Here is a 19458-nt window from a genome sequence, read left to right on the forward strand (position 1 = left end):
GATTGGGATTGACATATACACACTACAGTATATAAAATAGATACCTAATAAGTACTCACTGTACAGCACAGGGAACTCTACTCAGTACTAATTAATGACTTTATGGAAAAAGAGTCTAATAAAGAGTGGATATATGTATATGCATAACTGATTCACGGTGATGTACAGCAGAAAGTAACACAACATTGTAAATCAACTATGCTCCAACCAAAAAAAGATGCTATCCTTGAAACACCAAAAATAGGAATAAATGGGAGTATGAATACAGAAATTGTTGGGGTAGGATAGGGCACAGTTTAGATCTAAATGGTTAGAGAATGTCTTTGTTAGGAAGCGGTATTTCAAACTCAGATAATATATCATGCAAAGATCTAGGACAATAAACACCCATGTAAGTACAGGTAGAAGCTTGTGATTTTCAAAGAATAAGAAAAGTTGATTTTGCTACCTGGAAGGAAAATGACATAAGAGGCTGGAGTAGTGGGCAGCATCAAATCATTTAGAAACTTCTAGCCCACAATAAAAAGCTTTTATATGAACTCCTGGGGAAGGCTGCTCAATACAATATACTAAGAGGAAGGCTAAAAAAGCTCTCCTTAGAAAAATCCATGTCTTCATAAGCTCTTCTTATATTGAAACGAACTATTTACTTACATGTCTATTTATATGTTCCTTTATTATGCTACATTCCACTTTTTTCTTTAAGAATTTGAAGTATTAAAGTGCACTAAAAGAAAGAATAAGGAAAATATTAATTTAAAAAGGAAAAACAGGATGATGATTTGCGGATAATAGGATAAATGCTGACATTAAGTCAAGCCTGTAAAAGTGTTATGAGCTCCCTTTAAATAAAGTGGGAAATCATCAGAAAGGATCTTCAGTGTTGAAGTTTTTTCAAGTGATGTTATGATTCTCTATGTTTCTTTGATTCAAAAAATGAAGTAGAGAATGGAGAAACATTATCTGTCATATGATTTTCACTAATTGTAAGAAGAAACAAATCTGTTTACAAGGAAAACTAAATTACTGACTCCTAGTTCTATAATTTCTTTCAAGATGATTCATATGAGGGAGAATGAGATACACTGAACAGTGGTTCCCCAAAATATCTGACGTATATACATATAGTTAAACACAGCTGCTTCTTATAGCATTTATTAATAAGATTCAAAGGCATTATATAGAAATATAGCTCAGAGGAAGCAATTCTTTCCAGATCTAAGAACTGAGGTCCAAATATCTGCTTTCTGATAATCTATCTGCCTTAATCCAAAAGTCTGACCTTAACCTCACACTGGTCAGAGTGGCCACCATCAAAAAGTTTACAAACAATAAATGCTGGAGAAGTTGAGGAAAAAAGGAAGCCTCCTACACTGTTGGTGAGAATCTAAATTGGTGCAGTCACTCTGGAGAACAGTATGGAAATTCCTTAAAAAAACTAAACATAGAGTTACCATATGATCCAGTGATCCCACTCCTGGGCATATATCTGGAGAAAATCCTAACTTGAAAAGATACATGCAGCCCAATAGTCATAGAAGCACTATTTACAACAGCCAAGACAATGGAAACAACTTAAATGTCCATTGACAGATGACTGGATAAAGATGTGATACATGTATACAACGGAATATTCAGTTCAGTTCAGTTCAGTCACCTAGTCGTGTCCGACTCTGCTATTCAGACATAAAAACAATGAAATAATACCATTCGCAGCAACATAGATGGATCTAGACGTCATCATACTAAGTAAGAAAGAGAAAGACAAATACCATTTATCATTTATATATGGAATCTAAAAGATTATACAATTGAACTTACCTCTAAAATATAAATAGCTTCACAGACATAGAAAACAAACTTATGGTTACCAAAGGGGTTACTGTACAACATAAAGAGCAATATTCAATATCTTATGATAACTTATAATGGAAAAAAATCTGAAAAAATGGAAAAATCTTATATATATGTACATATATATACATGTATACATAACTGAATCACTTTGCTATACATCTAAAACTAATAGCAGTATTGTAAATCAATTACACTTCAATTAAAAAATAATCGATTATATGACTGGTGCTTTGGTTGACTGATTTGAGGGCGGATCTAAGGAAGTGATGGTCTGCTCCAGATTGTATGTTGTCTATGCAAGGGCCATTCTAAGACTAGGTATCTAGATAAGATTTTATCTATATAGAGGGCAGAGAAGAAGGAGATTAAAGCTGTAATTGGCTTTTTAAGTAGTAGACACTCATTTTAGCCAAGAGAGGAGGATATTTGGTATTTTATGACTGGCACAGTGACCTTTTTTTTTATCCTTAGACAAAATTATAAAGTAGCTTTGTTTTGTTTCATGTATATGTCCAATAACAGAATAGCATGACCTAGCTGAGAGTGTCAGAACAGCTTGTAATAACTTTGAGGTCTAGTCAAATCATTTGTGGACATCTGGGGCTGCATTTATTGCCTTCAAGTTTTTTAAAGTCTTCATTGGCCACATGGTATGCACACTTAGGGGAGTTAGAGTTAGATATACTGGTTGATTAATTAATCAAGCAACCAGTTGATTTGTTAACATTTCATTCTATCTGTAAGAATTTTAAAGAAGGAAAAAGACATCATTTCAACCGCATAGAAAATAAAAACACTAAAATTAAGGAACATCCCAAGGGAAGTGAATAACAAGCATAGCGATGTCTCTTGACATTGTTTTCCTTTAGCATCAATAAATGGATCCTCAAGGATCAGGAAAAACAGGACTTGCTTCCTGGCAGTCTCTGCTTATAACCCCTCCATCCCTCAGCAAACATATTCAAGAATTTTTACCACAACCATTTCCAGCTCTTTCCTCCTCTCTGGTTATTGTTAAGAAGACTATCTCTTCTAAGAGAATAAAAAATAAACTTTTGAGAAGCTCCAGGTTAGAATTCCCTTTGCTGATCCAGGTAACAAGATTATGCAGTGTTTAGGAGAGCAAAAAATCATAATCTACTGGTTTTTACCCACAGCTCTCTTTGAATTATCACGGTCATACGCATACAACCAATATCACTTAAACTCTTACTGGTCAGGCAATAGTCAAAGTACTTCCACAGGAATTCATCTCATTCAGTTATCTTTGTAACAGTCCTTTAAAGAAGGCATAACTGTGTGCTTATAATAGCTGAGTATTAATTTCTTATGACAAATAAACAAATAATTCTAAATAATAAATAATAATTTAAATAATTCTAAATTCAATAATTTTTCTATCGTATACAGCTCCCTACCTGTCATCCTACTCTGGAAAATTATCCTTATTTTTAAGTGTCTTCCAGAAACAGATTATCCAATGTTACAGCCCCTCACTGAAACTGTACAAACTAAGGAAGTGAATTGAGTTGTCATGGTTGGGAAGATCTCCTGGAGAAGGAAATGGCAACCCACTCCAATATTCTTGCCTGGAAATTTCCATGGACAGAGGAGCCTGGCAGGGTGAGGTCCATGGGGTCGCAAAGAGTTGGGCATGACAGAGCAACTGAGCACACACACATGAAACATCTCTGGGTGGGTTCTAGAGAGAGAGCCAACAAATGGGTACCAAGGCTTCTACTGTCCTGAGTTTTGAGGGAAAATTAAAATATTGGTGAATGTCTTCCTTGTAATGTGTACGGCATGGCCTGGTTCATTCAGACATACTTTATCTCAGTTTTTCCAGGGTTGACTAATTTAACAAGTAAACGAAGAAAACAAGGCGATTGTTGTTAATTAACTCAGTCCAAATGGCCAGGGTACAAATACACAGACATCACTCCACCCATTTTCACAGTACCCTCTGTAATTGATGCAGGGTGAGTTTATTGGTCTTTTGCTGTTTGTTTGGTTGATTGGTTTGGGGAATTTTTTTGACAGTTTCAGCTCAGACTTGAGGCAGGTAACATCATCGGTCTTCTGTACAGCGGAGCTCAGTAATGAAAAGTGAATAGTGATACAAGCTAATTAAATATGTTAGATTGAGCATAAAATGGTGATGGTAATTCCTGTTTTCTAGAACACCTTCCTGTTTTCTGTAACAGCTCTGTAAGACTTCTTGGCACAGAATTGCTGAGAGGGATAAGTTTTACTTAAAAGTGTAACATGATCAGTTTTTCCATTTTTCAAGGAGTACTTGGTTGCTGCTTAGAAAATGGAGGATAGAAGGGCAAAATTAGAAGCAAGCTGTGTTAGAATGCTGCTGCAGAAGTCTAAGGAAGAAAGGATGGTAATTTGAACTTGAGAGACAGCAGTTAAGACAAAGGAGTGCATGATACAAGCCATACTTTAGAAACAGAAGAATCCTGCTAATGAATTGGATGTGAGGGGTAAAAGAAGAGATGTAACAATGAAATAGACTATACCCGAAAAAGTAAGTTCTTCAACATTAACTACACTATTTAAAGTGCTGAAAATATTTGAGATGATAAAGTGATTAACACACATAAAAATAACCTTTTAGAAGGTTATTTCTTTAAATCATAAGGCTGAGCACAAGACTCAAAACTCATATAAGATAAAGATTGCTGTAAATTACATGCATTAAAATGGTCTCCTAAACCAAATTTGAAGACAGTTTTCTTTATAATTTCCGGAATACTTTCCCTTGAAAGTAAAAGATTTCTGATATAAGCTCCTACTCTGAAAAAAGCAATACTGCCAGGAAGACGACTACGCAGTCTTATATGACAAAACTAAAAGAGAGAGGTCACTAAAATGCAGCATATAGCTCACTCCCTAGGCTCTGGTCAATAGAGACCTCACCATCAGAAAAGAATGTCGACAACTGGGGCTTTCACATGCTATCAGTTGCAGTGATAAATAGTGCAATAATGATGGAACACTGTTGAACTTATTTACTGAAGGTAAAGATACACATGCCCTTATGATCCAGCCTACAGAAATGCATGCATGTGTGAACCAGGAAAAGAGAACTGTATTCATAGTACCATTACTCCTAACAGCCCAAACTAGAAATAGCCAAAATAGTCATCTATAGTACGATGGTTTAATAAGTGGTGGTTTATTCATAGAGTACAGCGGAGTGTAAATGGACCACTATAGATGATTGTTACAACATGAATGTAAAAAACCTTACTGTTGAACAAAATAAGCCGTCCAAATACTACATATACTGTGATTTCAATTATGTAAAATAAAAAACAAGCAAAACTAAAAAAAAATGTTTCAGAATGCATACTTAGCTATTAAAATAAAGAAAAATAGGGAGGTGATTACCATTAGGAAAGGAGAGTGTTAACAATTGAAGGGGCTAAGAGGCAGAGGATAGTCATCCTCTTATTGGAATGGAGCATAAGAGGAGATTCTACGGTACAGGTGATCCTCTATTTCTCAACATCAGTGATAGTTACTGCAGAATTTTATATATAAAGATTTAAATGTTGAACATGTTTCCATATATTTCACAATAAGTAAATATCTCTATATATACTGATATTCATTAAATTGTGTTTTTATAATCCAACTGTTAAACTAGGACAGTAATTCAGGATTAGGCTAAAACAGTAACTATTGATACATAAATGTCTATTTCATTCCCCAGAGTGGCTTCAATTCATATCTGGGTTCTCACCTGTCTTTACAATTATTCAATAATGTGATTTTGTTTTCACAGCTCCCAGACTCATGAAAATCTACAACACCCCCAACACCTCCAGCACCATCACTGGCTTCATCCTCCTGGGCTTCCCTTGCCCCAGGGAGGGGCAGATTCTCCTCTTTGTGCTCTGCTCTGCTGTCTACCTCCTGACTCTCATGGGCAACGGTTCGATCATCTGTGCTGTGTGCTGGGATCAGAGACTCCACACCCCCATGTATATCCTGCTGGCCAACTTCTCCTTCCTGGAGATCTGGTATGTCACCTCCACTGTCCCCAACGTGTTGGCCAACTTCCTCTCTGACAACAAGCTCATCTCCTTCTCTGGGTGCTTTCTCCAGTTCTACTTTTTCTTCTCCTTGGGTTCTACAGAATGTTTTTTCTTGGCTATTATGGCATTTGATCGATACCTTGCCATCTGCTGCCCTCTACATTACTCCACTCTCATGACTGGACGTCTCTGCACCAATCTTGTGATCAGCTGCTGGGCACTTGGTTTCCTCTGGTTCCCAGTCCCCATCATCATCATCTCCCAAATGTCCTTCTGTGGGTCCAGGATCTTTGACCACTTCCTGTGTGACCCAGGTCCCTTGTTGGCCCTCACCTGCACTAGAGTCCCTGTAATAGAGTTAACTAGCTCTACCTTAAGTTCTCTCCTCTTATTTATCCCCTTTCTCTTCATCATGGTGTCCTATGCTCTGGTCCTACAAACTGTGCTGAAGGTCCCTTCAGCAGCTGGACGAAGAAAAGCTTTCTCCACCTGTGGGTCCCATCTGACTGTGGTTTCTCTTTTTTATGGATCAGTGATGGTCATGTATGTGAGCCCAACATCTGAACATGATGCTGGAATGCAGAAGATAGTGACTTTGTTTTATTCTGTAGTTATTCCACTCATTAATCCTGTAATATATAGTCTGAGAAACAAAGATATGAAACATGCTATGAAGAAATTATTAGGAACATAAAAGTAAGGGTCTTGATTTAAAATATTTGGGGGGACAGAAGCTGTTTTTAATTTCTTGGTTAAAAAGAAGACTAACTGACTTTAGGACCATAAGCCATCTCAAAGATGTACTGCATATCCCCAGTTTTGCAAATGATAGAGCCATAGATTGAAAAACTGAGTTTAGTTTGCTGGGAGATATAATTAAATATAAATCTCCTGACAATCTAGAAAACCTCTCCACAGTGGTGGAAGAGAATAAAGCAGTTTTATTATTTATTATCTATGGGTGTGAGAGTGGGACCTTAAAGAAAGCTGAGAGTAGAAGAATTGATGCTTTTGAACTGTGGTGTTGGAGAAGACTCTTGAGAGTCCCTTGGACTGCAAAGAGATCAAACCAGTCAATCCTAAAGGAAATCAGTCCTGAATATTCATTGGCCGGACTGAAGCTCCAGTACTTTGGCCACCTGATGTGAAGAACTGACCCATTGAAAAAGACCCTGATGCTGAGAAAGATTGAAGGCAGGAGGAGAAGGGGACGACAGAGGATGAGATGGTTGAATGGCATCACTGACTCGATGGGCATGAGTTGGAGCAAGTTCAGGGAGTTGATGAGGAACAGGGAAGCCTGGCATGCTTCAGTCCCTGGGGTCACAAAGAGTCAGGCATGACTGAGCGACTGAACTGAACTCACTGATTATTGAATAAGCATTAAAGCTGGAGACTATGGGCATCTCAGGCAACCCACTGAGAAATGGCAAAGACTGAAAGAAATTTTATCCTTTTATAGTCAGGCAAATACAACCCATTACATACAGGTTCTCAAGATAAAAACTAATCCTCAAAAAGACTCAACCACTTTATCACACATAGTCAATTCATCCTAGATTCACCTGGTAATTGGACTGGCCATCTGTGTTTGCTAATTGGCTTCACACAAAGAAGAAAAGAGATTTCTATATAACAAGAGGTAGTTTTTTCAACTTCAAAATTAGGCCACCAATGTTATGCGCCTATCTTCCCACAGGAAATGGAAGATTGGGGCCTTTCTATCTTGATTATTACATTTCAGAGAGTCTTCCCAGGTCCTTGACAAAGACATTCCTAGGTCATAAATCTGGCAAGGGTGCTGAAAAACCTGTCAAAATTTAAAACTTTTAAATTTTACATTCATTTCAATGACAGAGAAACAAGTACAAGTTTTCTAAAGTAAGTGTTCTGAAAACAGGAAGAGGGGAAAGTTTCTTCCTTTATCTTCAGAATGGATACTTACGCCTCTTTTTTTTTTTTTTTTTGTATTTGCTCTTACAAATTGTACAATCCTGGGGCAAAACTTGTCTCCTATTACTCTTCCAACACCAGCAAACTCTTTACTTTTCTGGTAGTGCTTTTATTTCTGTCTTCTAAAACATCTATCATGATAACATCAATTTTAATATTGTATATATCTTCAGGTCAATATGAAAAATAGCATCAGCAAAATAAAGTCATAAATAAATGAAAAAAAGTAAATAACAAAGGAAAGGCTTTTAAATATCTAAAAAGACATTCTATTTTGTTCAGAATTAGAGAAGTACAAAGAAAGCTATAATAAATATATCTCTTTTCCCCACAAATTGACAAAGATCAAAAATAATGTTGAGAAAAACAGCAATCTCTTCCCTTACTGGTAGAGCATAAATTGGTACAATATCTATGGAGGACATTTTGCCAAAAAACTATCAGAATTTATTTTTTTAAATTTATTTATTTTAATTGAAGGCTAATTACTTTACAATATTGTATTGGTTTTGTCATACATTGACATGAATCTGCCCCGGGTGTACATACGTTCCCCATCTTGAACCCCCCTTCCACCTCCCTCCCCATCCCATCCCTCTGGTTCATCCCAGTACACCAGCCCCAAGCATCCTGTATCATGCATCGAACCTGGACTGGCGATTCATTTCACATACAATAATATACACGTTTCAATGCCATTCTCCCAAATCATTCCACCCTCGCCCTCTCCCACAAAAAAACTAGAAATAGAACTGCCATACAACCCAGCAATCGCACTCCTGGGCATACACACCGAGAAAATAACTATCAGAATTTAAAGGGCATACCCTCTGACTCAGCAATTCCACTCTTAGGTATTTATCTGAGGAGTATACTCACAAATAAGAAAAATGACATGTGTACAAGAATATTGACTACTGTTTCTAATAGGAAAAGATTGGAACAATCCAAATCCCATTAATTAAGGACTAATTAGATAAATTATTGTATATACGTAGGGTGGAATATACTATAAAACTGTTAAAAATGAAGATCTGTACATGTTGATATAAAAGTACCCTCAAAGTTAAAGAAAAAGTGAGATGAAAGAGATCTGTCTTGGGCCATCTTTCATATGAAGAAAGATTACATAAATATCTACATATTTATGTTCATAAACACATTGTGTATCTCTGAAAGAAGAAACTAAGAACAGTGATGCTTTTGAGAAACAGAACTGGGTATCTAGGGACAGGGAGAGAAGGAAACATTTTCTCTGTACATACAAGCCTTTGTATATTTTAAATTTTTCCATATGCATGTATTTCATTTAAACAATATTTATTATTATCATCTAAAAATAAAATTTGAAACTATTTTACTATGAAATTGGAACCAAAGTAACATTTTTTCATAATTCTGTGATTCTTTGAGAAACTAAAAAGAAGACTGTTTCTCAGAGGAAAATTAAAAAAAAAAAAAGAAACTGACAACCTCTTCATGTCATCTCACTAAAATTCTTTTGTTCAGCCAGAACAAAGTAAGAAATGTCTTCCTCTTCTGAGGACCTATGAGAGTAATAAACTATGAAAAAGTGAAAGCAGCTTTTTAAAAATAACTGTTGTATCATCTTCCTCCATAGTCACTTATTCACTAAAACAAACACATTCAATATGTTAGGCACTGAACTGGAAGGGACAAGCCATATACAGAAGCAAATAAGACACATTTCCTTCTCTTCTGGGGATCATGAACAAGTAGTTAATGAAGCAAGATGTTCTATAAACAAGGGAATTTTAAGTTGCTATGGGAGCAGATAAAGGAAGGCACGGATAAAAACCCATGAGTATGAAGGGGTAAGAAATCATGGCAAGTTCCGAAAAATGCATATAACCATTCCCAGACTACTATCTATTTACTAGTATACTACAATATACAGAATAGAAGTATTCCTCAAATAGATGTCCGTGTAGCATTTACCACCCATCATGACTTATAATTGGCCAAACCTATTAATATATTAATGAGCATCCTTAATCGAAATAAATACAATTTCAAGATGGAATATAATTCACAATTCATCAAACAGATATAGATAGAAAAATGGCTGATTCATGCTGATGTTTGGTAGAAACCAAAGCAATACTATAAAGCAATTATCCTTTAATTAAAAATAAATAAATCCAAAAAAGGCCCAAAAAAAGACAAATAGAAATAAAGAAGCACATCATTGGGATAGAGGTATTAAAATATAAAACTCAATCTTCAGATGCCATCACAGTACAAATATTACTGATATTTATTATTAGTATTTGTTTCCAGGGAACTCAACCTACAAGACCATGTCACTTAGAAAGAAAATAACACTTGAGTGCTTAAGTAAATCAATGAGCCAAAAAAGACACATCAACCTACCTCAGATCTTTCATGAGAATGAAGTATTTCAGTGAGCGGCAGATGGCCAAGGGCTGATCATTTTCCATGACAAAGTAGAACTGTGCAGTTGTTCTGGGGGTAAAAAGTAGAACCAAGTGATGCAACCGGAATAGGAAATGGTCTTGGCTTTCAAAAGCAAATTGTCCTATATGTTGGACTTAAAAGTTGTGAAGTAATTTTAAAAGTCACGATAGCTACACTAGCTAACTCTCAACGTGCCTAAAATGAACTTCCACTTTAGCCATGCAAGTAATGTACAGCCTCAAGCATACCATTCATATCTTCATTTTATAGATGAGGAAACTAAAGCCTAGATTGAATAAGCAAGTTGCCCGAACAGTTAATGAGTGTTGGAACCAGCTATGACTCCAAAAACCATACTATAAAGTGTTATGCTATGGCATCTCTTAATGTTAGCTTATCACATGTGAGCTCCCGAGCTAAGCATTTTGTATACAATCTCTCTTTTAATCCTCATTACATGATATGAGCCATTACCATTTTACATGTTTTACAGAGTAGAAAACTAAGGCCTGGAGAGAATAGGTAACAATTTACCAGTAATACAGTTTAATAGTAACTAGAAAAGCAGGGATTCAATCAGGTTTCTCTGAGTCCAAACTCATATTCATCATCACCATTTATTTGTCATAGCAGACTTACATATATTGTTTAAAAGCAGGAAAAATTCTCCATGTGCCTCTAAAGCTGAAATAATATTCAGCTATTATTGTTTGGGTAAATGGTTGATAAAAACTTAATGAATAAGTATAGCATACTATTGTAAATACAATATGACACACGTGCAGAAAAATTAAAATCTAGTCTTTAGAAAAAAATACAAAGGGAAGCATTTCAAAATATTTGAAATGGCAACGTTTGAGCAGTAATATGGAGGTTTGGGAGGTCTTTTTTTTTTTTTTTTTCTATTTTGGGTTTTTTTTTCCCCAATTGTATGCTTTATTTTCAAATGTTTCAATACCAAGTACAGATAGTCCCCAACTTACTATTTAACCAGTTTTCAGCTTTACAGTTGTGAGAAAATAATATACATTTGGTAAAAACCATACTTTGAATTTTTATATTTTTCTGGCCTGTTGATAAGTAGTATGATACTCTCTCACAATGCTAGGTTCAGCTCTGAGCCACAGCTTCCAGTCAGTCACATGATCATGAGGGTAAACAACCTATACACTTATACCATTCAGTACCCATGCAGCCATTGTGTTTATCATTTTCTATACAGTACTCAATAAATCAACAATAATATTATGAAAATTCAGCAATTTTATGATGAAATAAGCTTTATGTCAGATGACTTTAGCCCAAAAGTAAGCTAATACATGTTCTGAGAACATTTAAGGTAAACTAGGCTAAACTGTGATATTTGGCAAGTTAGGTGTAATAAATGCATTTTTAAGGCTCAAGAGGGAGGAGATATATGAATAATTATGGTTGATTCGTGTTGTTGTACTGCAGAAACCAACACAACATTGTAAACCAATTTTCCTCCAATTAAAAAATTGAAAAATTTTAGAGCATTTATTTACTTATCATATTTGCAATTTTAAAGGTTTTATTAGGATGTAAACCTATTTCAGGTCAAGGAAGATATGTAATAGTATATAAAGAATACTTTGAATCTCCAGTAAGTTATTTTGTAAATAATGATAATGATAAATCTAGCTCAGTTTCCCAGTTTAAAAGAACTACTTTCACTGTTCGCTGATGACATGATCCTCTACACAGAAAACCCTAGAGACTCTACCAGAAAACTACTAGAGCTAATCAATGATTACAGTAACGCTGCAGGATATAAAATCAACACACAGAAATCCCTTGCATTCCTATACACTAATAATGAGAAAATAGAAAGAGAAATTAAGGAAACTGTTCCATTCACTGTTGCAACGAAAAGAATTAAATACTTAGGAATATATCTACCTAAGGAAACAAAAGACTTGTACATAGAAAACTATAAAACACTACTGAAAGCAATCAAAGAGGACACTAATAAATGGAGAAATATACCGTGTTCATGGATTGGAAGAATAAATATTGTAAAAATGAGTATACTACCCAAAGTAATTTATACATTCAATGCAATCCCTATCAAGCTACCAACGATATTTTTCACAGAACTAGAACAAATAATCTCACAATTTATATGGAAATACAAAAAACCTCGAATAGCCAAAGCAATCTTGAGGAAGAAAAATGGAACTGGGGGAATTAACCTGCTAGACTTCAGGCTCTACTACAAAGCCACAATCATCAAGACAGCATGGTACTGGCATAAAGTAGAAATATAGATCAATGGAACAAAATAGAAAGCCCAGAGATAAATCCACGCACCTATGGACACCTCATCTTTGACAAAGGAGGCAAGAATATAAAATGGAGAAAAGACAGTCTCTTTAACAAGTGGTGCTGGGAAAACTGGTCAGCCACCTGTAAAAGAATGAAACTAGAACACTTCCTAACACCATACACAAAAATAAATTCAAAATGGATTAGAGAGCTAAATGTAAGACCAGAAACTATAAAACTCCTAGAGGAGAATGTAGGCAAAACACTCTCCGACATAAATCACAGCAGGATCCTCCAAGACCCACCTCCCAGAATATTGGAAATAAAAGAACTAGCATATCTTAAGGATGCTCATCTATATACAACCTCACTAACCATTTGTCCCTTATTTTTTCTAACAAAACTAATATTTGTAACTTCAAAATTTTCTTAATTTTCTGTATTTTCTTAATTTTCTCTGAATTAAATTAAGAGACAGCCACAAGGTACCCTGAGGGAATGGGAGCCGGAGTTGAAGATAGAAAAGTGAGCCCTTAGTATTGGACAGAAGGGAAGAGGTCCGTTAGCCCATCCAGCTTCTCATCAGTCAGTTTCACTGGTACCATGCAGAAGAGGGGAAGTTTCTCAACTTTGATATATCAACTGATAATGTATAAAGGAAGGTGAAATCATGCTAGCAACATTTCAAACTGAAGACTGTTATCAATCATATTGCATACTTTCTAGTTCTGAATTAATATCTCCCTACAGAGTTGGCCACAGTTTACATTTCACTACTATTTAAATTGATATTTCTCAAAAGTACAAATGAATTTCTAGAATAAATAGGTCTGCAAAATTTAATACAAATCACAATTTACAACCCTGTTTATTTATAAATATGGATAGATGCATACTTAAGTATATATATAAACATATTTGAGAAGATATGGAAAATAATTCTAAAGAAATATCACAAAGTATAAACTGAAGAAGCTTTTGCATTTTACTTCAGTGATAGAGTCATACAAAATATGTTTTGGATACTAATGGGCCTTTATATCTAAGATATAGTTCATTTCCTATCCCAAGGTCAATGTTCTTTAGCGCTCCAAGTTCTTATCATTAATAATTGTATAAAATATCTGTGGCACTTTTTCGTAGTTTTTCTTCTGAAATATTCATGTTAAATTCCCATGATAAATGAGGACAAGTTTTAATGTTCTTTGCATTTCTCTGTTTTTCCAATTTTCATATTCATTCACAATCCAGAGGAGTGGCACATACATAGTAAATATTCAGTGATGGATTTCTGGGAGTCATATATTCAGTCAGGCGTAAGCCACAAAAGATATGCAGCAAAAAGCAGAATAACCTTTACTTGCTAATATGTTACTACAGCTGAAATAACTCCCTAAAACCTTTCTCTATATTTTTGCAATTTTTCTTCTTTTTGTTATCTTCTTTTCAGTTCAGTTCAGTTCAGCTAAATCATAAGAAAAATTGTATTTTGTTTGCAGATGTTTAAAAAGACTAACTGCTTCCAAATAAGACCTTGAGAACCAGGGGGGGAAAAAGGCATATTTGATAAATAAAAGTGAGCTGATTATTGGTATTGTTTTTTATTATCAAACAAAACTTCAGCTTTGCAGAAAAGTTGCAATAATAGTAAAGTACAAAATGTCTATATGCCCTTCATCCGGACTTCAAATCATTAAAATTTTACCACTATTTCTTACAGTCTCTCTGTGTCCTTTTACATCTATTACCCTCTCTCTGTCCATATGTCTGACTGTCTCTATATATATACCTATTAAGTGTAAGCTGAAGACAACTTACCTAAATGATTTAGTGTGTATTTTCTAGAATTAAAAATATTTTCTCACATAACCTCGCATAATTATCAAAGTTAAGAAATCTATGCTGCTTTAATACCATTATGCAATATAAAGACCTTATTCTGTAATTTCCCAAATTATACTGCTCATATCTTTTATAGCAAAAGGTGAAGAGAGATTTTATTTTTCTGGCCCATGATCCAATCAAGTTTAGATACTGATCATTTTTTAAAATAAAATGAGCCTTTTTGTGTTAGTAAATTGGTGAAAACCTCGAAGATTTAAAACAGACTTTTAAAAGAAAACTCAATTCTTGGGAAAAAAATTTTTATTCAAAATTAAATTTTCTTATTTGAAACTGTAAGTAACTCTTTCTAAATGATAAATGCTTATCAGATTCAACACAAGATTTCTATTTTTTCTACAGAAAAAGGCCATGATAGTCTGGGGGAAAGAGGGATTGCACAGCTTCGTTACTCCCTAAAACCAGTCTCCTCTGTCTGATAGCAAGACAAGCACCTGTCCCCAGCACCCACAGTTGACAACAACTTATCAGAAGACCAAAGAACAAACTCCAGCAAGACGAACACCTTGGCTTGGGTTTTGTTTGACAGAATCTCCCCTGATCATATGAGAAGTATTCTGAACAGATTTGGTGAGTGACTGATGAACCTGTCGATTGAATCTCTGGCCATCTCTAAGAGACTAAAACTAAGGAAAAGATATTACTTCCTCCATCACTGGGGAAAATAAAAGCAATAATGAAGGCACCACTGTCTCCAGAGGAGATAGGAAGTGAACACGGGAAGAACTAGCATAGACCTGTCTCCTGGCACAATCCTTCTAGAGGCAGCAAATGATTCCTCAAGGAGGACAAGACAAGCTGTGCTTATCATCCATGGATCCTAAAGCACATACATTCACTGATCCCCATCCAACCTACTCTTCACACCTTCTCTCCCAGCTGGTTACTACAAAGACAACTGCTTCTACTCAGAAAAGTCTGTAAAAAACTGAGAAGCTTCAGTTGAGAATCCCTTTCTTACTTCAGGAAAGAAGGTAATTCAGTTTTTAGAAGAGAAAAATATTAAAATATAGATGGAGAATCTACATCTCTGGAGAAAAATGTCTCCTGTAACTCCACCACAATTTTACCCAAAACATCTAATATTTACCACATGTCAGATATTGAGAAGCTGCTTCCACCTTGTCAATTTATTATTCCATTCAATAGTTTTCATAACAACCCTCTGGGGAAGGTGTTATCATCTCCATCTGACATCTGAGGAAACTAAGAGTCAAAAAATAACTGGCTTATAGAATTTGCCACGACAATGCAATGTTTAGGTGTTGGAATTCAAATCCTGGGCTCTTGTATCCAAATTCAGTACAATTTCTAGCATAACATAATTGCCTGCCACTCATCAGTAGTGGATAAATACACTTTGCTTTGGGGCTTTTGAAAAAGTTTAAACAATAAGATATATATGTATATGTATATATATATACCCTATGTATATTGCTAGGCATTTTAAAACTATTCTTTCTGTAATCTTCAAAATGCCCTCTGTAGTTGTATTCACTTCACCTTATAGAAAAGGACACCAAACCATGGAGAGGTTAATACTTGGTCTAGCATCCACGGCTATAATGTGGTGGAGGTAGGATTCAGACTCAGGTGGTCCAGTTCTGGAAGCTGTGCTTCTGTATGGAGTAGCCTGTCCAGGCCAGCAAGGAAAGGACTGTGCTCACAGGGGAATCATCCAGGCTGGCTGCTGAGAGAAGTTAGTGAGGATACCAGGACTCCACTCCACTGTAGAAAACAAAACTCTATAGTTTTCAGGCTTGGAATATATTTCTTCCAAAATATGTTTTATGTATAGATATTAAGGAAGCTTTTATTCTCTTCATTATAATGCATACATTTTCCAAAATTTCAGTAATAACCAAACTTTATAATCAGAAACATAATTTTGAAAAAAAGCAATTAATAAAACAATTAAAACTATTTTGTGCCACAATTTTAATAAAACAATGAACCCAACAGACAAGGTTCTTGCCCTCATTTGGCTGGCAAAGATACACACATAAGAAACAAAAGAATTTCAGACTTTGATAGGAATTTACAAACAAAAGAATGACAGAGATACTTACATAAGGTGTTCAGAAGAACAGAATAATTAGGCTGGAAAGTGAAAAATGGGCTCCAGATACATTTCCAGGTGAATAGAACATTTAAAGCAAAGAACCCAGTCAGTAAAGAAGTTGTATATTCCAGGATACAAAGAAGGCCTGTGTAAATGAAGAAGGGGGAATAGGAAAAGACAGATCAGAAAAGGGAAAAGGGAAGAAAATGGTAAAATAGGTGGAAGCCAGATCATTCAGGGGCCCATGTATCATAAAAGGGAACTTGGATTTTATTCCAGGTTGAGTTGTGGGATGTTTTTGCATAAGGAAATTGCATGATCTTATTTACACTCTTAAAAGGTCAGTCTGTCTGCTGTGTAGAGAACTGATTGTATAGAAGCAAAGGCAGGAATCAGAGAAATCATTTGGGAGACCTTTGCAGTAATTTAGAGAAACAATATGGGTAACTTAAACTATTAGGGTGCTGGGGAAAGAGAGAAGCAGATGCATCAGGGCTCAAGGCATATTTTAGAAATAAACATAACTACAGCTGAACTGTGTACAAAGGATAGTAGAAAGAGAGATGTGCTATTAAAACATAATGAAAGTTTTAATTCAGCATTCACTTCAGCGAAGTGAATCAGCTATAGACATACATATATCCCTTTTTTTGGATTTCCTTCCCATTTAGGTCACCACAGAGCACTGAGTAGAGTCCCCTATGCTATACAGTAGGTTCTCATTAGTTACCTAGTTTATCCATAGAAGTGTAATCTCTCAGTTCATCCCAACTCCTCCTTCCCCTTCTCGGTATCCATACATTTGTTTTCTATGTCTGTATCTCTATTTCTGCTTTGTAAATAAGTTCATTGGTATCATTTTCCTAGATTTCACATAAAATTGATACAATATTTGTTTTTATCTTTATGATTTACTTCACTATGTGCAACAGTCTCTAGATCCATCCATGTATCTGCAAATGGTACAATTTTGCTACTTTTTATGGCTGAGTAATTTTCCATTGTACCACATCTTCTTTATCCATTCACCCATCAATGGACATTTAGGTTGCTTCCATGTCCTGGCTATTGTAAATAGTGCAGCAATGAACATTGAGGTGCAATGTATCTTTTTGAATTATGGTTTTCTCCTGATATATGCCCAAGAGAGGGATTGCTGGGTCATACGGTAGCTCTAATTTTGGTTTTTTAAGGAACTTCCATACTGTTCACGATAGTGATTATATCAATTTACATTCCCACCAACAGTGTAAGGGGGTTTCCTTTTCTCCACACCTTCTCCAGAATTTACTGTTTGTAGATTTTTTGATGATGATCATTCTGACTGGTGTAAGGGGATACCTCATTGTAGTTTTGATTTGCATTTCTGTAATAGTGAGCAATGTTGAGCATTTTTCAAGTGTTGGTTGGCCATATGCATGTCCTCTTTGGAGAAATTTCTGGTTAAGTCTTCTCCCATGTTTTGATTGGGTTGTATGTTTTTTGAAATTGAGCTGCATGAGCTGACAGATAAATTTACAAGCTGAGCAAAAGCATAGAGAAGCTGGAACACATAATGCAGTCATCTTCTCCCCTCCCAATCTCACTCTAGCTGAAGCCAGCAAGGCACTGAGGTAATGCACATTAAGATAGAAATGGACAGAATCATGGGAGTTCTTATTGAACACATGAGTGAGTACCCCTTGACCTGAGAACCAAGATTTTGACCGAGAAGAATGGGTTCCAAAGTGCTGTGCAAAGCACAGAGAATAGACAGAACTATTTCAACATGGTCATATTATTGATATATTAATTTTATTATTCAATAAATCTATTTAGATGGCCTCTTTCTTGGAGCTATTTTTTCAGGAAATTTTCCCCATCAAAGTTGACTGATTTACTTATGAAATTGTTAGCTAATGATACTAGAGAGAATGAATCAACAAGTTAGGTTGGAAGATAGCCAAATGTCAACTTTTAAATGGCATCAAAAGTCACACATATTTTCCTGCTTCAAAATCACATGATCCAACAAGGTACCTGCCTACAAGCAGCTACATTAGGTGACAACTCAAGGAGTACATAGGAAATGCAATTTTCCACTTATTATAAGGAAATTATAGAAACCCTTCTAAATGCAAGATCATGTACACCCCCAGTCATCACCATGACACTACTGTTTGACATAGCAATAACTTCAGCCTACCCTTAAGAAGCAGTTTGCCAAGAAGAACAATAACTCAATGTATTTAATTCAAAAGAATTACACATTGCATTCTCCTACTGGGATAAGCTACATGAGGTATGAGTTTTAATCTCTTGTGTTCATTGCTGTATCCCCAATATTTAAACGTAAACACTCAATTATAATGAATTAACAACAAGTAAATAAATCTCAGCTTCATGTTGGGACAAAGAAAATGAAGCTTCTCTGCTATTCCAGGGATATTCAGTAATTATGACCTTTCACAGCTCGCAGACTCATGAAAATATCCAACACCCCCAACACCTCCAGCACCATCACTGGCTTCATCCTCCTGGGCTTCCCTTGCCCCAGGGAGGGGAAGATTCTCCTCTTTGTGCTCTGCTCTGCTGTCTACCTCCTGACCCTCATGGGCAACGGTTCGATCATCTGTGCTGTGTGCTGCGATCAGAGACTCCACACCCCCATGGACATCCTGCTGGCCAACTTCTCCTTCCTGGAGATCTGGTATGTCACCTCCACTGTCCCCAACATGTTGGCCAACTTCTTCTCTGACAACAAGCTCATCTCCTTCTCTGGGTGCTTTCTCCAGTTCTACTTTTTCTTCTCCTTGGGTTCTACAGAATGTTTCTTCTTGGCTATTATGGCATTTGATCGATACCTTGCCGTCTGCTGGCCTCTACATTACTCCACTCTCATGACTGGACGTCTCTGCACCAATCCTGTGA

The 19458-nt window shown here is 35.8% G+C and overlaps 1 protein-coding gene across 14 annotated transcripts in view; it reads left to right on the plus strand.

Annotated features, from left to right (window-relative positions):
* Positions 1-19458, plus strand: part of LOC148776862 (olfactory receptor 11G2-like) — a 69873-nt gene that overhangs the window by 49464 nt on the left and 951 nt on the right. For 4 of the 14 annotated variants that reach the window (XM_088840067.1, XM_088840071.1, XM_088840068.1 and 1 more), the window contains one exon: positions 5654-6600. In XM_088840067.1, coding sequence (XP_088696193.1) covers positions 5654-6600 — 947 coding nt within the window. The other 10 variants (XR_016038313.1, XR_016038312.1, XR_016038314.1 and 7 more) reach the window with 7 other exon arrangements.

Source organism: Moschus berezovskii, chromosome 9 (genome assembly GCF_049115385.1).
Source record: "Moschus berezovskii isolate FMDL1 chromosome 9, NW_MosBer_1.0, whole genome shotgun sequence".
Lineage (NCBI taxonomy): Eukaryota > Metazoa > Chordata > Mammalia > Artiodactyla > Moschidae > Moschus > Moschus berezovskii.